We start from the raw sequence: 23,477 nt of genomic DNA, 5'->3' as shown, positions 1-23,477 counted from the left end.
AAGAAAATTTCCCAAACCTGAAGAATGAAATGGAAAATGAAGTACAAGAGGCATAAAGAACACCAAGTGCACAAAATGACAAGGCACATTATAATGAAAATGCCTAATGTACAAAAAAAACATAGGAGTTTAAAGTCTGCAAGAGAAAAGCAACAAATTATAGCTAAGTGGAAACCAATACAGATATCAGCAGATTTCTTGGCCCAGACTCTAAAAGTTAGAAGCCTTGAACAATATATTTCAAGCTCTGAAACAACATGGATGCCAACCAAGATTCATGTAACCTGCAAAAGTAAACTTCAGATCTGATGATGAAATAAAATCCTTCCATGATAAACAAAAGGTAAAAGAATTTACAAATGGAAAGCCTGCACTACAGGGCATTCTCAGCAAAACTTTCCATGGGGAGAATGTGAAAAACAACAATGCAACTCAACAAACAATAAAACTACCCTAAAGGAAAAGTCAAGCAAAGGAGAAACCAAGTCAAGTTAAAAACCAAAAGCAAGCCACAATGACCAGGATTACAAATCATATCTCAATAATAACTCTGAATGTTAATGGCCTAAACTCATTAATGAAAAGACATAGACAGGCAGATTGGATTAAAAAGAAAGACCCAACTATATGTTGCCTCATATATGAGAGAGACTCATCTCATAGAAAAAGACATCCACACACTAAAGCTGAAAGGATGGTTAAAAACATACCATGCACACAGGCTCAATGAAAGAGAGGGGGTCTCCATCCTCATATCAGGTAAAGTGGACTTCAAGCCTAAGATCGTCAGAAAGGATAAAGGAGGACATAGCATGCTGCTCCAGAGAACTGTAAACCAGCAAGACATATCAATTTTAAATATTTATGCTTCAAACAATGGCACATCAATTTATGTTAAACAAATTCTTCTCAATTCCAGGGAACAAATAGACAAGAACACAATAGTACTGGGTGACCTTAACACACCACTCTCATCACTGCATAGATCCTCCATTCAAAACCTGAACAACTAAAATATAGAATTAAATGATACAATCAATAGTTTAACCTTAAGAGATATATAGAGAGCATTTCATTCATCATCCAGCAAATACACTTTCTTCTCAGCAGCTCATTGATCCTTCGCTAAAACAGATCATATGCTATGCCACAAAGAAGCCATTAGTACATAAAAAAAAAATAGAGATTCTACCTTGAATTCTATCAGATCATAATGGAATGAAATTAGAAATCAATGATAAAATTAAAAACAGAAAGTACTCCAACATCTGCAGACTAAATCGTATGCTAGTGAATGATGCAATGGTAACAGAAGACATCAGGGAGGAGATAAAACAATGACACATCATATCAAAATCTCTGGGACACTCTGAAAGTGGTACTCAGAGGAAAGTTCATTGCATTGAGCTCATACATTAAAAGAAGAAAAACTCAACTACTAAATGACCGAACATTACATTTCAAAGGCCTGGAAAAAGAACAGATCAACACCAAAATGAATAGAAGACAGGAAATAATTAAAATCTGAGCTTAAATCAATGAAATTGAGCAAAAGAAACAATTCAAAACATTGACAAAACAAAAAGTTGATTCCTTGAAAATGTAAACAAAATTGTTACACCCTTAGCCACAGTAATGAAGAGGAGAGAGAAAACTCAAATTACTAGAATTCGTGATGAAAAAGGAAAGATCATGACAGACACCATTGAAATACATAATTAGAAGCGAAAAGCTATACTCCAACCAAACAGAAAATATTGAAGACATTGACAAATTTTAGAGACATAGGAGCCTCCCAAACTGAATCAGGAGGACATACACAATTTAAATGGATCGGTTTCAAACACTGAAATACACGAAGCCATCAAAAGCCTACCAATCAAGAAAAGCTCAGGACCAGATGGATTCTCAGCCAAGTTCTACAAGACCTTCAAAGAAGAAGTAATACCAAGCTCCTCAAAGTATTCCATGAAATAGAAAAGGAGGGAACCTTTCCAAATTCATTCTATGAAGGTAGTATCACTCTGATACCAATACCAGACAATGACCCATCAAGGAAAGAAAAATTTAAACCAATATCCCTAATGAACATGGACACAAAGTTCCTTAAGACAATTCTGGCAAATCACATAGAAAAGCATATAAAAAAGATAGTGCACCACGATCAGGTGGGTTTTATCCCAGGGATGCAACTTTGGTTCAATATCTAGAAATCAATAAACATAATTCATCACATCAATAGACTTAAAGTTAAGAATCATATGATTATTTCAATAGATGCTGAGACAGTGTTTGATAAAATGCAGCACCCCTTCATGCTCAAAACACTACAAAATATAGGGATACTAGGAACATACCTCAACATAGTAAAGGTTATCTAAGTTAAGCCCATGGCCAACATCAATCTAAATGGAGAAAGACTGAAAGCATTCCCTCTAATAACCGGAATAAGGCAGGGATGCCCTCTTTCACCACTTCTATTCAATATTGTCCTTGAAACACTAGCCAGAGCAATCAGACAGACCAAAGAAATTAAAGGGATATGAATAGGAAAAAGAAGAACTCAAACTACCCCATTTGCCAATGACATGATTCTATATTTAGCAGATCCAAAAACCTCCACCAGAAAACTTCTAGAAGTAATAAATGAAATCAGTAAAGTAGCAGGATATAAAATCAATACACATTAATCTAATGCATTTCTATTCATATATGATGAATCCTCTGAAAGCAAAATTAGGAAAACCACTCTATTCACAATAGCCTCAATAAAATAAAATAAAGTACTTGGGAACTAATCTAACTAAAGATGTGACAGACCTCTACAATGAAAACTACAGAACACGAAAGAAAGAAATTGAAGAAGACCTTAGCAGATGGAAAGATCTCCCATGTTCTTGGACAGGCAGAATTAATAATGACAAAATGGCCATGCTACCAAGGGCACTACACAGATTCAATGCAATTCTAGTTAAAATCCCAATGATGTTTCTCAGCGAAATAGAGAAAGCAATCATGAAATTCATTTGGAAGAATACGAGACCTCAAAGAGCCAAAGCAATCCTGAACAGGAAGAGTGAAGTAGGAGGTATCCCAATACCAGAACTTAAACCATGCTACCGAACAATAGTAACAAAAATGGCATGGCATTGTCACCGAAATAGACAGGTAGACTAATGGTACAGAATAGAAGACACAGAGACAAACCCACATGATTATCATTACCTCATACTAGACAAATGTGCCAAAAACATACAATGGAGAAAAGATAGCCTGTTCAACAAATGCTGCTGGGAAAACTAGAAATCCATATGCAGTAAATGAAATTAAACCTCTATCTCTCACCCTGCACAAAACTCAACCCAAAATGGATCAAGAAACTAGGAATTAGACCAGAGTCCCTGCACAAAATAGAAGGAAAAGTACGCCTGAATCTTCATTGTGTTGGCTTAGGACCAGACTTCCTTAACAGGACTCCTGAAACAGAAGAATTGAAAGCAAGGATCAAGAAATGGAATGGATTCAAAAGCTTTTCCTCAGCAAAGATACAATCAATAATGTGAAAAGAGAGCCTACAGACTGGGAGGAAATCTTTTCCACACATACTTCGGATCCAAAATTCATAAAGAACTTACAAAACTTTACATCCAAAATACAAAGAACCCAATCAACAAATGGGTAAGGAACTGGACAGACACTTTAAAGAAGAAGTAGACCAGCAATTAACAAATTATATGAAAAAGTGCTCATCCTTTCTAGTAATTAGAGAAATGCAACTTAAAACCACCCTAAGATTTCATCTTACTTCAATAGAGTTTCTGTTATCCAAGAACACAAGCAATAAGAGAGGTTGGTATGGATATGGGGAAAAAGGCACACTTGTTCGTTGCTGGTGAAGTTGAAAATTGGTGCAGCCACTCTGGAAAATAGTACAGACATTACTCAGAAAAATTGAAATCGACCCACTTTTGACCCAATTATCTCACTCCTTGGTTTATACATAAAGGACTTAAAAATCAGCAGATTATGGTAACACAGACACATCAATGTTTATAGCAGCTCAATTCACAATAGCTAGATTGTGGAATCAACCTACATGAAATTCAATAAATGAATGGATAAAGAAAGTGTGATATATATATATATATATATATATATATATATATATATGCCATATATACCCACACAATGGAATATTATTCCGTCATAAAAAAGAATAAAATTATGGCATATGGAGGTCAGGATGGAATTGGAGAATATCATGCTAAGTGAACTAAGCCAATCCCAAAAAAACAAAGGCTAAATGCTTTCTCTCAAAAGTGGATGATGATACATAATGGGGATGGGGGGTATGGTAAGAGAAGAGTGAAGGATCTTTGTATTATGTAGAGGGAAATGGGAGTGGGGAGGGAATGGGAGTATGAAAGAGGGTGGAATGAGACAGACATCATTACCCTATGTACATGTATGATTGCATGAAGGGTGTGAATCTACATGTGTACTACCATTGAAATGAAAAGTTGCACTGTTGAATTAATCAAAATACAGTCTGTGAAAGTAAAAAAAGATATCCTTTAAAAAAAGCTTTTCTAATAAGCTGAATTATGTCCCCCATTGTGACTGTATACCAGGTGTCCCCTGAAACCTCCTGTCTAACATGGAAATTTTCAGATGTGCAATAATCAGATTATGACAGCTGTAACTGAGTCGGTCCATCCTAGTTTAAATGGACTAGCTGGGTGGTGACTTAGGCAGGAGGGGGCATTGCCGGAGGGGGTGGGTCACTGGGGAGTTCCACGGGGGGGTTCATCTTTTCTGTGGCCCTGCCCTCTCTCTGCTTCCATGAATGAAGAAGCACTCCTCCACCACACCCTTCTGCCATGATCTTCTGCCTCACTTGGGCCCAGCAATGAAGTTGACCTGCCATGGACTGAGCTTTGGAAAGCATCAGTCCAAACAAACTTTTCACCCTCTAAGTTGTCCTCGTCGGGTATTTTGGTCACAGTGATGAAAAAGTGACTCGCAACCCCACCAAACTTCTTCTCTTGAATTCCCCACCTCCACTGTGCCTGTTTGGAGATGCACCATCATGGAGGCACTAAGGTTAAATAGGTCATAAGGGTCAGGTGCTAGTCAGGGAAATCGGTGTCCTTATAAGAAGAGACACCAGACCGTTCTACCCCACCAACACCACACACCCAGAAGGAAAACCAGGTTGGGACACAGTGAGGAAGCAGCTGTCCACAAGCCAGGAAGAGCTCCCTCACCAGCAAAGGAGTCAGCCAGCACTTGCATCTGGATCCTCCAGTCCCCAGAACTAGGCTAAATAAGTTTTTGTTGATTAAGTTGCCCAGACTCTAGTTCTTGGTGACGGCAATCTCACTAGGTTATCACATCCTTCCCAGGACCAACACGAGCAGACTGGACCAACCAGGGCACGTTCACCCAATGAACGACTTACAGCACTGAGAGGGAGCAGGTCACACCCACAGAGGACAAGAAGGTGACTCTTCCAGATCCCGAGGTAGATAAGAGCCCATGGTAAGAGCCCATGGTTCTGTTAACAGAAGACACAGAACTCAGAAAAATGACCTATGCTGCTAGAGTCAGGACAGTGGTGACCACTGAAGAAGGATGGGCAGGGAGAGGGGAGGGCCTGGGCTGAGCTCTGGAGGCCCTCTGGGATGCCCATGCCATTCCACTTCTTGACCTGCTGATCACAAATGTGGTCAGTTTGCAAAAACACAGTACACATGACCGTGTGGATTGCATGTATGCACATGCACAGTTATACGTTGCACTGTGGGTACCAACAGACACCCCGTTTAAGTTTACCTAAAACATCGGTTGAATAAATTGCCTCTCCTTTATGAAAGTTCCAAGAGGTGATCAGAGCTTCAGGTTCAATTGTAGGAAAGGCCACAGAGAGAGAGTCAAGGAGACAGATGGACAGATGACCTTTCACCTATCATCACGGTTATACTTTGGTGTAGACAGGGTTTGAGCATGTTCCCCACAGGTTCATGTGCCAAAAACCCAGTGTAGCTTTGTGGAGAGTTGGTGACACTTTTGAGAGGTGGTCCCAGTGGGAGATAATGAACTCATTGGGGGGGGCTTATTTTCAGAAGACATTTGTATAGTTCTTGCAGAATTGGGGTCATTCCTATAAGAGCAGATTGTTCTTTTTTTTTTATTGTAAACAAATGGGATACATGTTGTTTCTCTGTTTGTACATGGAGTAAAGGCATACCATTTGTGTAATCATAAATTTACATAGGTAATGTTGTTTGATTCATTTTGCAATTTTTCCCTTCCCCCTCACCCCTCCCACCCCTTTTTTCCCTCTATACAGTCCTTCCTTGCTCCATTCTTGCCCCCCCGACCTAACCCTAACTCTAACCCTAACACTAACCCATCCCACCCCCCATTATGTGTCATCACTGCTTATCAGCGAGATCATTCATCTTTTGGTTTTTTGAGATTGGCTTTATATCACTTAGCATGATATTCTCCAATTTCATCCATTTGCCTGCAAATGCCATAATTTATTATTCTTTATGAATGGAGTAATATTCCATTGTATATATATGCCACAGTTTCTTACCCATTCATCAATTGAAGGACATCTAGGTTGGTTCCACAATCTGGCTATGGTGAATTGAGCAGCTATAAATATTGATGTGACTGTGTCTCTGTAGTATGCTGATTTTAAGTCCTTTGGGTATAGGCCAAGGAGTGGGCTAGCTGGGTCAAATGGTGGTTCCATTCCAAGCTTTCTGAGGAATCTCCATACTGCTTTCCAGAGTGGCTGCGCTAATTTGCAACCCCACCAGCAATGTATGAGTGTACATTTTCCCCACATCCTTGCCAATACCTATTGTTGTTGCTTGTGTTCTTGATAATAGCCATTCTAATTGGGGTCAGATGGAATCTTAGGGTAGTTTTGATTTGCATTTCTCTTATTACTAGAAATGTTGAACATTTTTTCATATATATGTCGTTTGCTTGTACATCTTCTTCTGTGAAGTGTCTGTTCATTTCCTTAGTCCATTTGTTGATTGGATTATTTGTATTCTTGGTGTAGAGTTTTTTGAGTTCTTTATAGATTCTGGAAATTAGCACTCTATCTGAAATATGAGTGGCAAAGATTTTCTCCCACTCTGTAGGTTCTCTCTTCATATTACTGATAGTTTCCTTTGCTGAGAGAAAGCTTTTTAGTTTGAATCTATACCAGTGGTTGATTCTTGCTTTTATTTCTTGTGCTATGGGAGTCCTGTTAAGGAAGTCTGATCCTAAGCCGACATGTTGAAGATTTGTACCTACTTTTTCTTCTATAAGATGCAGGGTCTCTGGTCTGATTCCCAGGTCCTTGATCCATTGTGAGTTGAGTTTTGTGCAGGGTGAGAGATAGGGGTTTCATTTCATTCTGTTGCATATGGTTTTCCCAGCACCATTTGTTGAAGAGGCTATCTTTTCTCCATTGCATATTTTTGGCACCTTTGTCTAGTATGAGAAAATTGTATTTATTTGGGTTTTTGTCCATGTCCTCTATTCTGTACCATTGATCTACCTGTCAATTTTGGTACCAACACCATGCCATTTTTGTTACTATTGCTTTGTAGTACAGTCGAAGATCTGGTATTGCGATACCCCCTGCTTCGCTCTTTCTATTGAGGATTGCGTTAGCTATTCTGGGTTTCTTATTCTTCCAGATGAATTTCATAATTGCTTGCTCTGTTTCTTTAAGATCCGTCATTGGAATTTTAATTGGAATTGCATTGAATCTGTATAGCACTTTTGGTAGTATGGCCATTTTGACAATTTTAATTCTGCCTATCCATGAACATGGGAGATCTTTCCATCTTATAAGGTTTTCTTTAATTTCTTTCTTTAGTGTTCTGTAGTTCTCATTGTAGAGGTCTTTCACCTCTTTTTTGAGATTGATTCCCAAGTATTTTTTTTTCTTCAAGGCTATTGTGAATGGGGTAGTTTCCCAACTTCTCTTTCTGAAGATTCATCACTTATGTATAAAAAATGCATTGGATTTATGAGCATTGATCTTGTAACCTGCTACTTTATGGAATTCATTTATGAGTTCTAAAAGTTTCCTGGTGGAATTTCCAGGTTCCTCTAAATATAAATCATGTCGTCAACGAACAGGGATAGTTTGAGTTCTTCTTTCCTATTTGTATCGCTTTAATTTCTTTGGTTTGTCTAATTGCTCTGGCTAGAGTTTCAAGGACAATGTTGAATAGAAGTGGTGAAAGAGGGCATCCCTGCCTTGTTCCAGTTTTTAGGGGGAATGCTTTCAGTGTTTTACCATTTAGAATGATATTGGCCATGGGCTTAGCGTAGATGGTCTTTACAATGCTAAGGAATGTTCCCAGTATCCCTATTTTTTCTAGTGTTTTGAGCATGAAAGGATGCTGTATTTTATCGAATGCTTTTTCTGCATCTATCGAAATAATCATGTGATTCTTAACTTTAAGTCTGTTGATATGGTGAATGACATTATTGATTTCTGGATGTTGAACCAACCCTGCATCCCTGGGATAAACCCACTTGATCATGGTGCACTATCTTTTAATATATTTTTGGGTGCGATTTGCTAAAATTTGTTGAGAATTTTTGCTTCGATGTTCATTAAGGATATTGGTCTGAAATTTTCTTTCCTCGATGTGTCTCTGTCTGGTTTAGGTATCAGGGTGATATTGGCTTCATAGAATGAGTTTGGGAGGGTTCCCTCCTCTTCTATTTTATGGAATACTTTGAGGAGTACTGGAATGAGCTCTTCCTTAAAGGTCTTGTAGAACTCGGCTGAGAACCCATCTGGTCCCCGACTTTTCTTGATAGGCTTTTGATGACCTCTTCTATTTCATTGCTTGAAATTCATTTATTTAAGTTGTGTATGTCCTCCTCGTTCAGTTTAGGTAATTCATATATCTCTAAAAACTTGTTGATGTCTTCAAGGTTTTCTGTTATGTTGGAATATAGATTTTCAAAATAGCTTCTAATTATGTTTGTATTTCACTCATGTCTGTTGTGATATTCCTTGTTCATTCTGAATTTTAGTAATTTGAGTTTTCTCCCTCTTTCTCTTTGTTAGTGTGGCTAAGGGTTTATCAGTTTTGTTTATTTTTTCAAAGAACCAACTATTTATTTTGTTAATTTTTCGATTGTTTCTTTTGTTTCAATTTTCATTGATTCGGCTATTTTAACTATTTTAAACTATTTTAACTGATTTTAACTATTTCCTCTCTTCTACTACTTTTGGTGTTGGTCTGCTCTTCTTTTTCTAGGGCTTGAGCTGTTGTGTTAAGTCGTTTATTTGTTGATTTTTACTTTCTTTTTTGAATGCGCCCCATGAAATAATCTTCCTCTAAGTACTGGCTTTTATAGTGTCCCAGAGATTTTGATATGTTGTTTCTTTGTTCTCGTTTACTTCTAAAAATTTTTTTATTTCCCTCCTGATGTCTTCTGTTATCCATTCATCATATAATAGCGTATTATTTAATCTCCAGGTATCGGAGAAGTTTCTGGGTTTTATTCTGTCATTTATTTCTAATTTCAATCCATTATGATCTGATGGAGTACAAGGTAGTATCTCTATCTTCTTGTATTTGCTATCAGTAGCTTCGTGGCATAAAATATGGTCTATTTTAGAGAAGGATCCATGTGCTGCTGAGAAGAAAGTGTATTCGTTCTTTGTTGGATGGTATATCTATATATGTCCATTAAGTCCAAATTGTTGATTGTGTTATTGAGATCTATGGTTTCTTTATTCAATTTTTGTGTGGAAGATCTATCCAGTGGTGAGAGAGGTGTGTTAAAATCGCCTAGTAGTATTGTGTTGTGGTCTATTTGATTTCTGGAATTGAGAAGGATTTGTTTGATGTACATGGATGAGCCAATGTTCTGGGTATAGATATTTATGGTTGTTATGTCTTGCTGATTTATGCTTCCCTTAAGCAGTATGTAATGTCCTTCTTTATCCCTTCTGACTAGTTTTAGCTTGATGTCCACATTATTTGATATGAGGATGGATACTCAAGCTTTTTTGCTGTGTCCATGTGCATGGTATGTTTTTCCCATCCTTTCACCTTTAGTCTATGGGTATCTCTTTCTATGAGATGAGTCTCTTGCAGGCAGCATATTGTTGGATTTTTCTTTTTAATCCATTCTGTCAATCTTTGTCTTTTGATTGATGAATTCAGGCCATTAACATTCAGGGTTATTATTGTGATATGATTTGTATTCTCAGTCATTTGACTCATTTTTGTTTTTTGACATGATTTGGTATCTCCTTTATTTGGCTATTCCTTTAGGCTAGTTCCTCCCATTGCTGATTTGCATCTTTGTTTTTCATCTCTTCCTCATGGAATATTTTGCTGAGAATGTTCTGTAATGCCGGCTTTCTTTTTGTAAATTCTTTTAGCTTTTGCTTAACATGGAAGGATCTTATTTCATCATCAAATCTGAAAGTAAGTTTTGCTGGGTATAAGTTTCTTGGTTGGCATCTGGGCTTGGTAATTGTTGTTTCAGGCCCTTCTAGCTCTTAGGGTCTGGGTTGAAAAATCTGCTGATATTCTTATTGGTTTCCCCATGAATGTAATTTGATTCTTTTCTCTCGTGGCCGTTAAAATTCTGTCTTTATTTTGTATGTTAGGTATTTTCATCATAATGTGCCTTGATTTGGGTCTGTTGTAATTTTGTATATTTGGAGTCCTATAAGTCTCTTGTACCTGGTTTTCCATTTCATTCTTCAGATGTGGGAAATTTTCTGATATTATTTCATTGAATAGATTGTTCATTCCTTTGGTTTGTTTCTCTAAGCCTTCCTCAATCCCAATAATTCTTAAGTTTGGCCTTTCATGATATCCCATAATTCTTGTAGATTCTGTTCATGATTTCTTACCATCTTCTCTGTTTGGCCAACGTTGTTTTAAGATTAAATATTTTGTCTTCAATGTCTGAGCTTCTGTCTTCCAGGTGTTCTATTCTATTCGTTATGCTTTCTATGGAGTTTTTAACTTGGTTGATTGTTTCCTTCATTTCAAGGATTTCTGTTTTTTTTTTTTTTTTTTCAGAATCTCTAACTCTTTATTGAAACGATCTCTTGCTTCCCGTATTTGCTCTTTTAACTGTTGATTGGTGCAATCATTTAATGCCTGCATTTACTCTTTCATCTCCTCCTTCAATGTCTGCATTTGCTCTTTCATCTCCTCATTTGCTTCCCTGATTGTTTTAGTTATGTACATTCTGAACTCCCTTCTGACATTTCTTCTGCTGTGCTGTCATTGGGTTTTATTGATATAGAATCTAGGTTTGTTTGGACATTTTCTTCCATTGTTTTCTCATATTGGTCAGATATCAGTGGGACTCTGAGATACTGCCTATTTCCTCTTTGGCTTATAGTGTGCCTGTCGATTTCCAGTATATCACCTCCCAGCCTTCAGTAGCCTGAAGTCTTGGAGGAACTTGATAATGCAGTGCTTCCGAAGAAAGTTGCCCCTAGCCCACTACTGGTTCCAGGGCTGGGGGCTGGTTCTGTGTGGAAAGGCTCTCACTGGGCTGGCCTGCTCCAAGAAGATGGCTGTGGAAGGAGCCTGCCTCCGGAGGGAGCAGGGCTGCTTGGGGAAGTTTCTACCTGCCCTTCCCTGCTCTGAGAAGCTGCCCCGTCCAGGCCTGCCACCCGGGCTGTGCTTCACCTGGTGGGAGAGACTCACCCCGAGGCTCTATGTTAGTCCAAGTCTCTCAATGCCTCCCTTTCTTGAATCCTGAGTTCTGGAGCGATGGGAGATGCAGTCACCCTCTAGTCTGCCATCTTGGATCACAGGTTGTTCTTAAAAAGTGAGCTGCGCCCTACCCATATTGCTAGCTTCCTATGCTATGCCATCTCTGCTGCACATGCATCCACTATTGTGATGCCATCTGCTGTGATGTTTGCACCACAGCCAGGAAGATACTGATATTAACTCCCAAGAGCTAATACCAGAATATCAAATTATATAAACTTCCTTTCTTTTAAAGTCCCAGCATCGGATGTTTTGCTAGAGCAACAACAACAAAAAGAAATGGACTAACATCATCCCCAGTACAAAAAGAAATCAGTGTTTCCTGCAGGTCGAGGTATAAAAGCTGTCCCCTAGATCCCCATGATGTGCTGCAGCCACCTTGTCATGTGCACCCTGCTGCCAGGTGGGCTGAACCCTCAGCACCCTGCACTTCCATAGCCATGGTTCCATGTCACTGTTGCTGGCCATCCCCTGTCCTGCCCACCCCTTACGTCCAGCACTGAGCTCCACCCTCCCATCCCCATGGAGCACAGCAAGTGCTTCTTCAGTGAATCCCCGTGTATTGGACACAGTCCAGTGTCAAGCCTGGCTCTTCTCCCCTTGCCCACCTTCTCAGGTGGGGCCCCTCCCCAGTGCAAGGCCTATGCATGTCCCTCTCCCCACCTCTGCCCCTGGGATCCTGGATGGAAGTGGTGACTTCCAGCTACAACCAGAGACAGAAGTGGGCTTTGGGAATGGGCAAAAGGTCCAGAGTGGAAAGGGCCCTCTAGGAGGAGAAGGCTCAGGAGCCCAGGAGGAGGGACTGCTTTGTGCCATTATCTGAGCTCCTGTGACTCTTGCACAGGAGGAGCAAAGATGAGTCAGGTAGACATCCAGGCCCGCCTCAGGCCTGCCTGGGAGTTTAGTCTCATCAAGGCATGGATGGTATCTTTTCCCCTTTTAAGCGTTAGAAAATGGAAGGCAGTGTATGCACTGGTTCCTGATTCAAGTATTTGGGATCATTTCTACCAGTCCAAATTCCATAGCATCTGATCACCCACCGCCCGGGGGCCTCCGAAGGAGAGAAGCATGTTTCCCTCTGACACAGGCCAGGATGTGTGGTTTGTCCCTAAGGTAGTTCTGCTTTGATTTCATGAACCAGGTACAAAGTTTTGGAGGAGAAAAAGAGGCTTTATATTTTTAAAAGTCAATTATTTTGCAATTGGAAAGTGATTGCATATTTTTTTGTGTTGACTCTCATGGAAAAGCAGACCTAGGGTATGTCCTCAGCTTGCTGATGACCATGAAGAGGTGTGGCTCTTTAGGGAAGGAAATTTGCAGAGCACAGAAGAGTCACGTTAAAAGGTCCTTGCCTTCTTTTCCCAATTTGCTCTACCGTCCACATCTCAGAGAAGATATTTGACCCTGGGTTTTCTGAGTCTGGTTATTTCCCGTTAAAGGATGTTGTCCAGTTCCATCCATTTACCAGCGAATGTCATTGTTTCCTTCTTTTCTCTGACTGAGTAAAACTCCATCATGTATGCATAGCACATTTTTTTTTAACAATTCATCTATTGAGGGGCATCTGGGATGATTCCATGACAAAATCATGTATGCATGTATAAATGTACCAAAGGGAATTTCTTCATGTATACATAGAAAGTGCCAATCAAAAACAAATAAATAAATGTGCAAAAGGAAATTCAGTAAAACAGAGGAGGGAGAATAAGGGCAGGAAGGAGCGAGATAAAGAGGAGGGAGTGCAGATTGAAATCAAAATCTGTCCATTATGATTTTGGCAAAATATGCCCAAAGACTATGTAACCCTAAGGCCCTAAAAAATGTGCTTGCCTCTGACTCAGTCCATCCTCTCCATATCTGAGTGCCATGAATTATACTAAAAAATATGTTCAGTCCTTCCCAAAGATTTTCATCAAGTGATGTCCATGAATGTCCAGGATATTAAAATACACTGTTTTGAGAGATTCTAGAAATGTGGAAAATACACATGGGCACTGCTCAGATGCAGTGGGTGTGAATCAAAGGTGGCCATCAGAACACCTACACCTGAGCACAGGTGTCCTGGTCTCCCAGGGAGACTGTGCTTCAGTGGCACTGGGAAGTTGGCCATTGGAATTTGAAAATCACTGCCAGTGAGTCTTCGACTTACGTTCCAGTAGTAGAGCTTTAATTAAAAAAAAAGGGGGGGGGGGATACGAATGACATGTGTCATTCATATATTAACTCCATAAATCAACTAATTGCATGATGACAAGAAACAGGTGGGAAGGGCCCTCTGTCTGGTGACTTACACACATGCTCCCCTAGGAAGACACCAGGCAGAATTAGAAACACGTGTGCAGGTGCCAGGCCCGCCTGCGACACTAAAATGATGTGAGCAACATTATTTAGCATGACCTTTAGTTTTTATTTATGAATTTACTTTTTGGAACAGGGTTTTAATCCAGGGGCACTTTACCACTCAGCCACATTCCCAGCCCTCTTATTTTTATTTTGAGACAGGTTCTCATTAAGTGGTTGAGGCTGTCCTCAAACTTTAACCTTCCTGCCTCAGTCTCTCGAGTTCCTGGAATACAGTCATGGGCCAGCGGGGCCAGTTCATGTGATAGTATTGTTAAAAACAATTTCAAGGATATTCTCTAGCTGTTCATTTCCCCAAATATCAATGTAGAAATTGGCAGGCTGCAGCCACAGAAGCCAAGGAATTTCCAGATTGCCTGCCTGTGTCCTGGTCCCCTCCCTAGGGCCACGGAGCAGCCCTTGAGCAGTCCCAGAGAGCTGGTGTGGACACACCCACGTTCCTCTCTTCTCTGCAGGGCCTCTGAAGTTGGCTTTCTACCAGCAACTTTGGGTCCCCAGTGGACTGACCACTTCCGCCCAGGAACCTGAGCACAGCCCACTTGCATCTGCTGATGCCCCTCCTTGTTCCCCTCTCCACTTCCCCCAGGAGCCCAGAAATCACCTGCCCCAAAGGAGGTCACTCAAATCCATGCTCAGGGCCTGCTCCTGGGGACCCAAGTCCAAGGCATGCCAGACCAATGTGACTGCTCATACGTGTGCACACACTGAGAAAGGTCCTGTTCTCCTGCTAAGGTGCCCCTTTGGTATTGTGTAATGCACCTCTTTTGCTTTTTTATATTCATCCATCCAATATGAATAAAGCCACCCAATTTATTTTCTTTTCTTGGAAGACCTGTTTGGTGTACGTTTCTCTTTCTACACTCAACCTGTCCTTATCCTTACGTTTACAGTGCACTTCCAAAATTTGCTTAGGTGTTGACACTGATGATGCCACACAATGTCCCCCTCGGCCACACAGGAAAGTGTGACTTTGTAACAAGCATTGCTGAGGTCTCAGTCTTCGGGTGGGGCTGGGTGGGCCTCTGCAGCAGATCCAATGTGGACTTAGGAGCAAAAGGGGTGGCGTGGTCATTTTATGTGGCCATATGAGCTTCTGAGGTCTTCAACAGGTGACCCCTCAGCAGTTAAAAAGTAAACAGTGACCACGATGCTGCTGTCTTCGTCTCTCTCTTTCTGAGATGATGGACAAGCGCCAGATGCTGATTTGGTCTCGAAAATTTCATTTATTCACCCCATTGAGGCCACAGGTACCAACATTCCCCACCCAGGCCTCTGCCACCCGCACGGCTCAGTTCTCCAGCCTCCACAGTGAGACTCTTCCGGGACCTACAAACAGCCCTGTCCTGCTGCTCCCATCTCCCGAGGCTGGCTCAGCCTCCCCGGTCACAGCTCCATGTGGTCACTCTGGGGGCGTTTCTCTCCTGCCTCCCTGGCCCTGATCTCAGTCCAGAAAGCCACTTCCTTGTCCTTCAGCCCCGCGGCTGCCTGGGTGGTGGCACCGATCTGCAGGTACCCTTCCTTCTGGTCGTACTCTGGCCAGTGGGGCAGCCCGTCTCCGTTGGGGTTCCTGTGAACAGAACCAAATGGAAACTCCCAAATCCACTAGTCGTCCCCAATTCCTGAGATCTGCAGGGATCCCCTGGCTTATCTCTTCCACAGGACCCATCCTCATGCAGACTCGGGAAGTTCTCCATCTCTGGGGTCAACTGTATGCTCTCAGGGGACCAGGGCCACAGGCTGGGGGTTTGTCACTCACACTTTGGATGCTACCCCTCCCCAAAGGTGGGCCCCACCCCATGCCACCCACCCACCCACCCTGCTCCCTCTTGGCCACCAGCCTCACCCATTGCGAGCAAAGTTGGCCCAGAATTTCATCACCATCCTGCTGAGGTTGGTCTCCTCCTCTGAGGCTCCCTCTGAGGGTAAGAAGGAAATGCTTGGCTACTCAAGCTGTGCTTCCTGGGCCAGCAGCAGGGGATCCCCTGGGAGCTCCTAGGACATGCAGACCTTGGCCCTGACCCAGCTGCCGGGTCCAAGTCTGCATTCCTCTTGGTGAACTCCTCCAGCTGGAGAACGGCTGCTCTAGTGCCCAGGGGTGGCCGGCAGTGCCTCCAAAGCTGACGGCCTTTATCTTCCATGCCCACCTGCCCTGTACCTCCCCACTCAGGGTCCTAAGGCCACACCTAGGGTTCCCTCTACTTAGCAGGATTGCTGACTCTTGAGTCTTTCTGAATAGGCAACACGTGCCCACATTTTCATATCTGTAAAACATCAGAACTGCAATGCTTCTAAGAAGTTACCCAACTGGGAGATACCCAGAGGCACTAGTAATTCATGAATGGTTCTGAGGTAGATCACAAGTTATATGAAACTGGTGAGAGTTTAAGTATTGAAGACATTTGTGAACGTTTTCTTTCAATGTCATGTCATTGAATATCTTATGGATTATTTATGTTACATATACATATGTTATATATTGTATGTGTACAGTATATATTATGTGTATTATATATGTATACACACACATTCACATGCTTACAGTTGGGGTTTGTATAACATTTGAGCATTCCAGTCAAGGTTAACACCTCTCCTGACCATTCCCTGACTCACAATCTCATATGCTCTCTTTTGGGAGCAGTTATTAGTGATTGAACTCAGGGACACTCGACCACTGAACCACATTGCCAGTCCTTTTTTGTATTTTATTTAGAGACAGGGTCTCACTGAGTTTCTTAGCACCTGGCTGTTGCTGAGGCTGACTTTGAACTTATGATCCTCCTGCCTCAGCCTCCTGAGCCACTGGGATTACAGGTATGTGCCACCACACCCAGCCTCTCATATGCTCTTAAGATCAGGAATCAAGCAGTGACCATCCTGCCCTAGAGCGGGTCCTGAAGGTGACCCACCACCTTCTACTGAGGTCACAGAGCAGGACTCAGAGAGTGTCTGTGACTCGGGACACATGAATACTCATTCTCCTTCATGCACAGAAGGCAGGACACATTCTGGGAACTGCCCAGTGTAGTTCACCCCTACAATTAAGCAGTTAAGTCAGGAGCAATTAAGTCAGGAGAAAAAGAAACACTTGTTCAAGGACTCCAAAACAAGGCTGGGACCCATTCCTCCTAGCTCCAAGCTCATATATGAAGAGAGTTGTTACCTTTTAAAAATGGAGCACCAAATACCGAGAAGACTTCATCCCCATGGTCTCCTAGCACCGTCTGAGGCCTCAGGTCTGAGGCGAAGCTCGGGCGATACTGAAACTCGTACATGTAGGTGGGGGCTCCGGCATCTGAGAAGACAGGGGTTTGTACCACAGTTCACATTACCAGAGACAACAGCTGGATGGTACCCAGGTCTTTGGTATCAGCACAGGAGAGAAATAGTTTCAGGAAAGCCCAGTGACTAATAAGCTTCATAGCTGGCTGTTGGAAGTGAGATTTCAGTCAGATGTTTTTTTCGTGGTATGCTTTTAATCCTTTCTATTTTTATTTTGTGCTTTTACTCAATATTTTTGCCTGCTGCTCAACAGAATGAATTAATATAATCTATCAAACAAATGCACTAGGTGTGTTTCATTAAGAACACATTGGCATCCCTTCATTTCAAGTTTGTCTATAGCCTGGTAGGTGTCTTCTCTTTGGTCCATTTTTGAACATTTCCAGTGCTGGCTTCAACCATTCAGAGAAGAGTGAAGTAAATGCAAGCTGCTTCTCTGCAAGTGAGGCTACTTAAATAAAGATCTATGTAGAAACAGAGCAATCTATGTCTTGTGTTAAACCAAAGCTTATGGAATTTCTCCTCTGTACCTGTCTTGTAAGAATTGCAAAGGAGATGTCTTTAAAATGAAATGAAAAGACACTAGTGACATGAAACACACAAAAGCACAATGTCAATGACATAAATAAGACAGAACAGTATTCGGAATACTCTAGGAATGTAATGGTAATGAACAAGGCAATTTTATCTCCAATATGAAGGTCGAAAGACAAAACTACTACTAACAAATAAGCTAATATAAATAATCACCTATTATTATGGTTTAGATAATCACCTATTATTATGGTTTAGATAATCACCTATTATTATGGTTTAGATATGAGGTGTGCCCAGAAAGCTCACGAGTAGATCATGAGAGCTGTAGCCTAGTGAGTGGATTAGTCTATGGATAGCTAGGCAGGTAGGGTGCAGCCAGAGGAAATAGGCCATTGGGAGTATATTATTGGGTTCATATTTTGTCCCTCACACCTCTCTCTCTCTCTCTCTCTCTCTCTCTCTCTCTCTGTCTGCTTCCTGGCTACCATGAGGGGAACACATGCTTTTCCTTTGATGTTCAACCAAACCTCAGACCCAAGTCAACTGGAATCAGCTGACCATGAACTGAATCTCTGAAACCATAAGCCCTAAATAAACTTTCCCTCCTCTAAGTTGTTTTAGTCAGGTATTGTGGTCACAATAAATGAAAAGCTGACTAACACACCTATAGCTAAAATTATTTGTTGTTACTAAATGATATAAATTTTGATATCAAAAATATAAAATGTTTGTGGGAAGACAAAAGCACACAGTTGGTAAAATACAATCAATGTTAAGTTGTTGTCAGTTTAAAATAGGCTTGTGTAAGTGTAAAATTCGTTATATATAAGCTTTATGGTAACCACAAAGCAAAAATTTTTAGAAGCACAACATAAAATTAGGAAGAAATCAAAGCAAACCACACAGAAAACCATCAAGCTTTAAGGGAAGACTTCAAGAGAGGAAGAATTACAAAAACAACCAGAAAAAAAGTAACAAGATGGCATTAAGAAGTCCTTGCCTATTAATAATTGCTTTGAATATAAGTGGATTCAATTGGACAATGAAAAGAAACAAAGGGCTTTTACAAGAGCTCAGTATGTATGCTGCCTCCAAGAGATTCTCTACACCTTTAAAGACACACAGACTGCAAGCAAAGGGACAGAAATAAAAATCATACACAAATGGAAACCAAGAGAGAGTAGAGGTAGTTATAGTTATATCAGACAATAGACTTTAGATCAAATACTCTGAAAAAAGACAAAGACATATTGACAAAAGGTCAATTAATTATGAGAATTGTAAAAATATATGCACCCAATATCAAAGCACCTAAATTCATAAAACAAATATTAGAGAATTCAAAAGGAAAGATAGATTGCTACAAAATAGTAGTAGGGGACTTCAATATCCTATCTTTAACAAGGGGGACATCACTCTGATAGAAAACTCATAAGGAAACATTGAACTTTTACACCACTTTGGACCTAACAGACCTAACAGAAATATAGAGAATATTCCTTACTATGCCAATAGAATACATGTTCTTCTCAAGGTCACACACAACATTCTCCAGAAAAGGTCACATGTTAGGGAACAAAACAAGCCTCAACTAATTTAAGAAGACTCAAATTTTATCAGTTATCTTTCCTGGATGGAAGCAGTAGCCAAGATGGTGGAATAGAAGCACCCTTCACATGACTCATGAGACAGAAAGCGGGGACTAAATTCCAAGGCAGGAAAGAGAGGAAGGACCTTAGGAAATAGTAACCAAGTGATAGAAACCTAGACAGCACTGAGAATGGAGAATCAGAAAGGCAGCCAGAGAAGAGCACAAAGCCATTCATGCCTTCTACCCTGGCTCCCCCAGTAGGGCCTAGAAGCCAACACAGAGGTAAGCTGGGAAGTGTGAACATGCCTGGCGTCCCCACTGCAGAGGAAACGCCCCATTCTGACGAGCTCGAACACAGTGCAGGAGTTCAGTCTGAGAGCGACCCCTCCTGCCCAACAAGCTAGTGCTGTAAACCCGAGTCCATCACTCAGCGACTCTCATGGGGCTCCGGCCAGGCTCCTTGAGAAGCGCCTATGGTTAAGGCCTAAACCGCTCGGGATCAGAAACCTGGCATGATCAAAAGTCAGGGTCCCTGTGGATGCCCTGCCCCATAGACTGGGTGGAAGATGGCTACAAGACACAGTCGTAGCTTGGGGCAGTGTCTGACACACACCTGCTGGGAGATTTATGCAGCAGGGAGCTGGTAGGGGGCTGTGCTGGGGAAGGGAATGGAGGGCGCAGCTGTCAGTGACCCTGTCCATTGTGAGGAGAAGCACCACCAGCTGCAGGGGGTTCCACTTGGGGCTGGATCTGAAGGCACTAGGACCAAGGCTAGCAAAGCACTTGAGCCCTGCAACCTCCTGTACAGCACAGAACTCTGAGGTTTGCTTGGCCTCCTACATACATCCTCAGAAGCTTTCCAGGGACAAGCCACAGCTTGGACATTTATCCCAAGGACACACAGACTAAACCGCCGGGCTGAACGTATGCACACTTGGCTTAGTTCACCTACTGCCTAAACTATGTTGATGCTAGACCCCTATCTCTCATCCTATACCACAATCAACTTTAAATGGATTGAAGAACTTTTATGTAACCAGATACCTTAAAACTATTAGAGGTTAACATTGGGGAAACACTGTAAGATATTGGCACAGGCATCGCATTTCTGAATAGGACACTAATAGCCAGGAAACCAAAGCAAGAATGGACGAATGACATTACAAGTTAAACAGCTTCTGCACCAAAGAAAACAATCAACAGAGTGAAGAGACAGTCCAGAGAATGGGAGAATATCCTTGCTAGTCATTCATCTGATGGAGGATTAATATCCAGGACATATAAAGAATTCAAATGAATTAATAACAAACAACCCAATCAAAAATGGGCAAATGATCTGAACAGACACATCTCAAAGGACTAAGTAGAAATGGCCAATAAACATAAAAAAGGGCTCAACATATTTAGCCATCAGGAAAATGCAAATCAAAACTACATGGAGATTCCATCTCACCCCAGAAAGAATGACCATTATAACAAAATAATAAAAGCAAATGCTGGCAAAGTTATGGAGAGAAAAGAACCCAGTTCCTTTCCCAAACACACTTTGGGAATGTAAATTAGTATAGCCACTATGGAAAACAGTATGGAAGTTCCTTTAGTAAACTGAAAATAGAACCACATTGTGAGCTAGCAACACCGTTCTTGGTTCTACATCCAAAAAAAAGTTAAGTCAGCATACAAGGAGATATCTGCATTTCCAATCTTATCACAGCACTATTTACAACAGTGAAGATATGGTATTAGCCTAGATGCCCATCAACAGGTGAATGAATAAAGAAAATACAGAATATATGGACAATAGAATATTATTCAGTCATAAAGAAGAATAAGATCATTTCATTTTTCAGGAAAATGGATGGAATTGAATAATGCCATGTTAATTGAAAGAAGCGAAACACAGAAAAACAAGTATGACAAATTTCCCTTAAAAAATTTCTTTCACCATTAAAAGGATGATGATTTGGAGAAAGTAGAAGATGGACTAGTGGTGAAGGAGAAAATGGGACCAGAAAGGGGTAGTGAGGGAAAAGTAAGAGAAAATGGAAGGGAGATTGGATATGATCGCAGCATGAAATGTGCATGCATAGGAATCTTTGGTGAAATCCATTCATAGGGACAATTAATATGTATTCATGTTTATTAGTTTAAGGAAAATATCTTTTCTGACCATAATTGGAATGAATTCAGAAATCAATAACAGGATGAATTTTGGAAAATTGGCAAATTCATGAAAATTAAACAGTAGGCCCCTAAATAATCAATGAGTCAATGAAGAAATTAAATAGAAATTTAAAAACATGTTTAGACAAACAAAAATAGAAACACAGCACAACAAAATTTGTGGCACACAACTAAAGCAATTGTAAGAGGAAATGTTATGCCAGTAAATATCAACATCTTCAAGAATGTCTCAAATAAACAACCCAGGGTTAAATCTCAGGGAACAAGGAGAACAAACTAAGTCCAAAGTCAGAAGGAATGCAATAAAAATAGCAGGTGATAGATGAGTTGAGAGTATAAAAATACAAAAGATCAACAAAACCAAGAGTCAATATTTTTAAAAGATAAACAAAACTGACAAATTTTTCAGTAGACTAACCAAGAGAAAAGAGTTCCCAGCAGATAAAAAAGGAGTCTTTTCAAATGATACCATGGAAATGCAAAGGAGCACAGGACATAGGGTAATGATACATGCACAGACTGGATAATCCAGAAGAAATGGATAAATCCCTAATCCATCACAACTTGACAAGACTGAATCAAGATGAAATAGACCATGTGAACAGATCAATAGTGAGTAAGGCAATGGAATCAGGGGCAAACTTCTCCCATCAAAGAGAAGTCCAGGACCCAATGGCCTCACCAATGAATTATATCAAACATTTAAAGAGATCTAATATCAACCCCTCCCAAATTCTTCCAAAATTTCTTCCAAAATCAGAGAGAGTACTTCCTTTATGAGGACTGCATTACCCTGACACTAAAATAGGACAAGGATGTTATAAGAAGAGAAAAATCACAGGCCAATATCCTTCAAGAACATAGTTGCAAAACTCTTCAAGAAAATACTAGCAAACCAAATTCAACCACACTTTAACAGGATAATTCACCCTCAATGAGCAGGATTTATCCCTCAGAGGCAAAAAAATGGTTGAACAAAGTCAAAGCAATAAATGTGAGACATGACATTTATTGGGCAAAATAGATATAGTCATCACAAGGGGTGCAGAAAAAGCATTTGGTAAAGCATATGATAAAATCACCATGATTAAAAAAGTCATTGAATCCAGGATAAAAGGAATGTACCTCATCATAATAATCATATACAAAAAGCCAAAAGCTAACATTACTCTCAGTGGTGAAAAATTGAAAGCCTTTCCCATAAAATGTGCAATAACACAAGATACCCACTTCTACCACTTCTTTCAACATAGTACTGGAAGTCCTTGCCAAAGCAATCATGCAGAAACAGAGAGAACACAGGCATCCAAAGAGGAAAGGCAGACATTAAACTACCACCATCTGCTTATGACCCGGTCTTATAGAAAACGTTCCAGATCTCACCAAAAAATAGATTAAAAGTAATAAATGAATACAGTAAAGCTGAAGGATGTTAAAAGAACATAGGAAAATCAGAAGCATTTATATACACTAACAATTAACTATTCAAAAAACCCCATTTATACTAGCTGCAAAAATACTACATATATAGGAATAAATCTAACCCCAAAAATATATTATTGGTACACTGAAAACTATAAAGCATTGGTGAAGGAAACAGAAGAAGACACAAATAAATGGAAATCCATCTCATGTTTAGGATGGAACCCTTAATATTGTTAAAATGTCCGCACTACCCAAAGTGATATGTCAAATCAATGGAGTCCCTATCCATATTCCAATGTCATTCT

The 23,477-nt window shown here is 40.5% G+C and overlaps 2 protein-coding genes across 4 annotated transcripts in view; both read right to left on the bottom strand.

The window, feature by feature from the left end:
* LOC306649067 (liver carboxylesterase 1-like) overlaps positions 1 to 23,477 on the bottom strand; it is a 162,535-nt gene that overhangs the window by 77,973 nt on the left and 61,085 nt on the right. The window lies entirely within an intron of this gene.
* LOC306649064 (liver carboxylesterase 1-like) overlaps positions 14,221 to 23,477 on the bottom strand; it is a 29,143-nt gene continuing 19,886 nt past the window's right edge. For all 3 annotated transcript variants that reach the window (XM_079119694.1, XM_079119695.1, XM_079119696.1), the window contains 3 exons: positions 17,317 to 17,448; positions 16,000 to 16,072; positions 14,221 to 15,723 (listed from right to left, as the gene is read on the bottom strand). In XM_079119694.1, coding sequence (XP_078975820.1) covers positions 15,540 to 15,723; positions 16,000 to 16,072; positions 17,317 to 17,448 — 389 coding nt within the window. In that variant the 3' untranslated portion in view covers positions 14,221 to 15,539. The remainder of the gene's footprint in view (positions 15,724 to 15,999; positions 16,073 to 17,316; positions 17,449 to 23,477) is intronic.

The sequence above is a fragment of the Sciurus vulgaris genome (genome assembly GCF_902686455.1).
Source record: "Sciurus vulgaris genome assembly, chromosome: 17".
NCBI classification, from domain to species: domain Eukaryota; kingdom Metazoa; phylum Chordata; class Mammalia; order Rodentia; family Sciuridae; genus Sciurus; species Sciurus vulgaris.
Note: the sequence above shows the minus strand (reverse complement) of the source record. Positions and strands in the feature narration are given on the sequence as shown.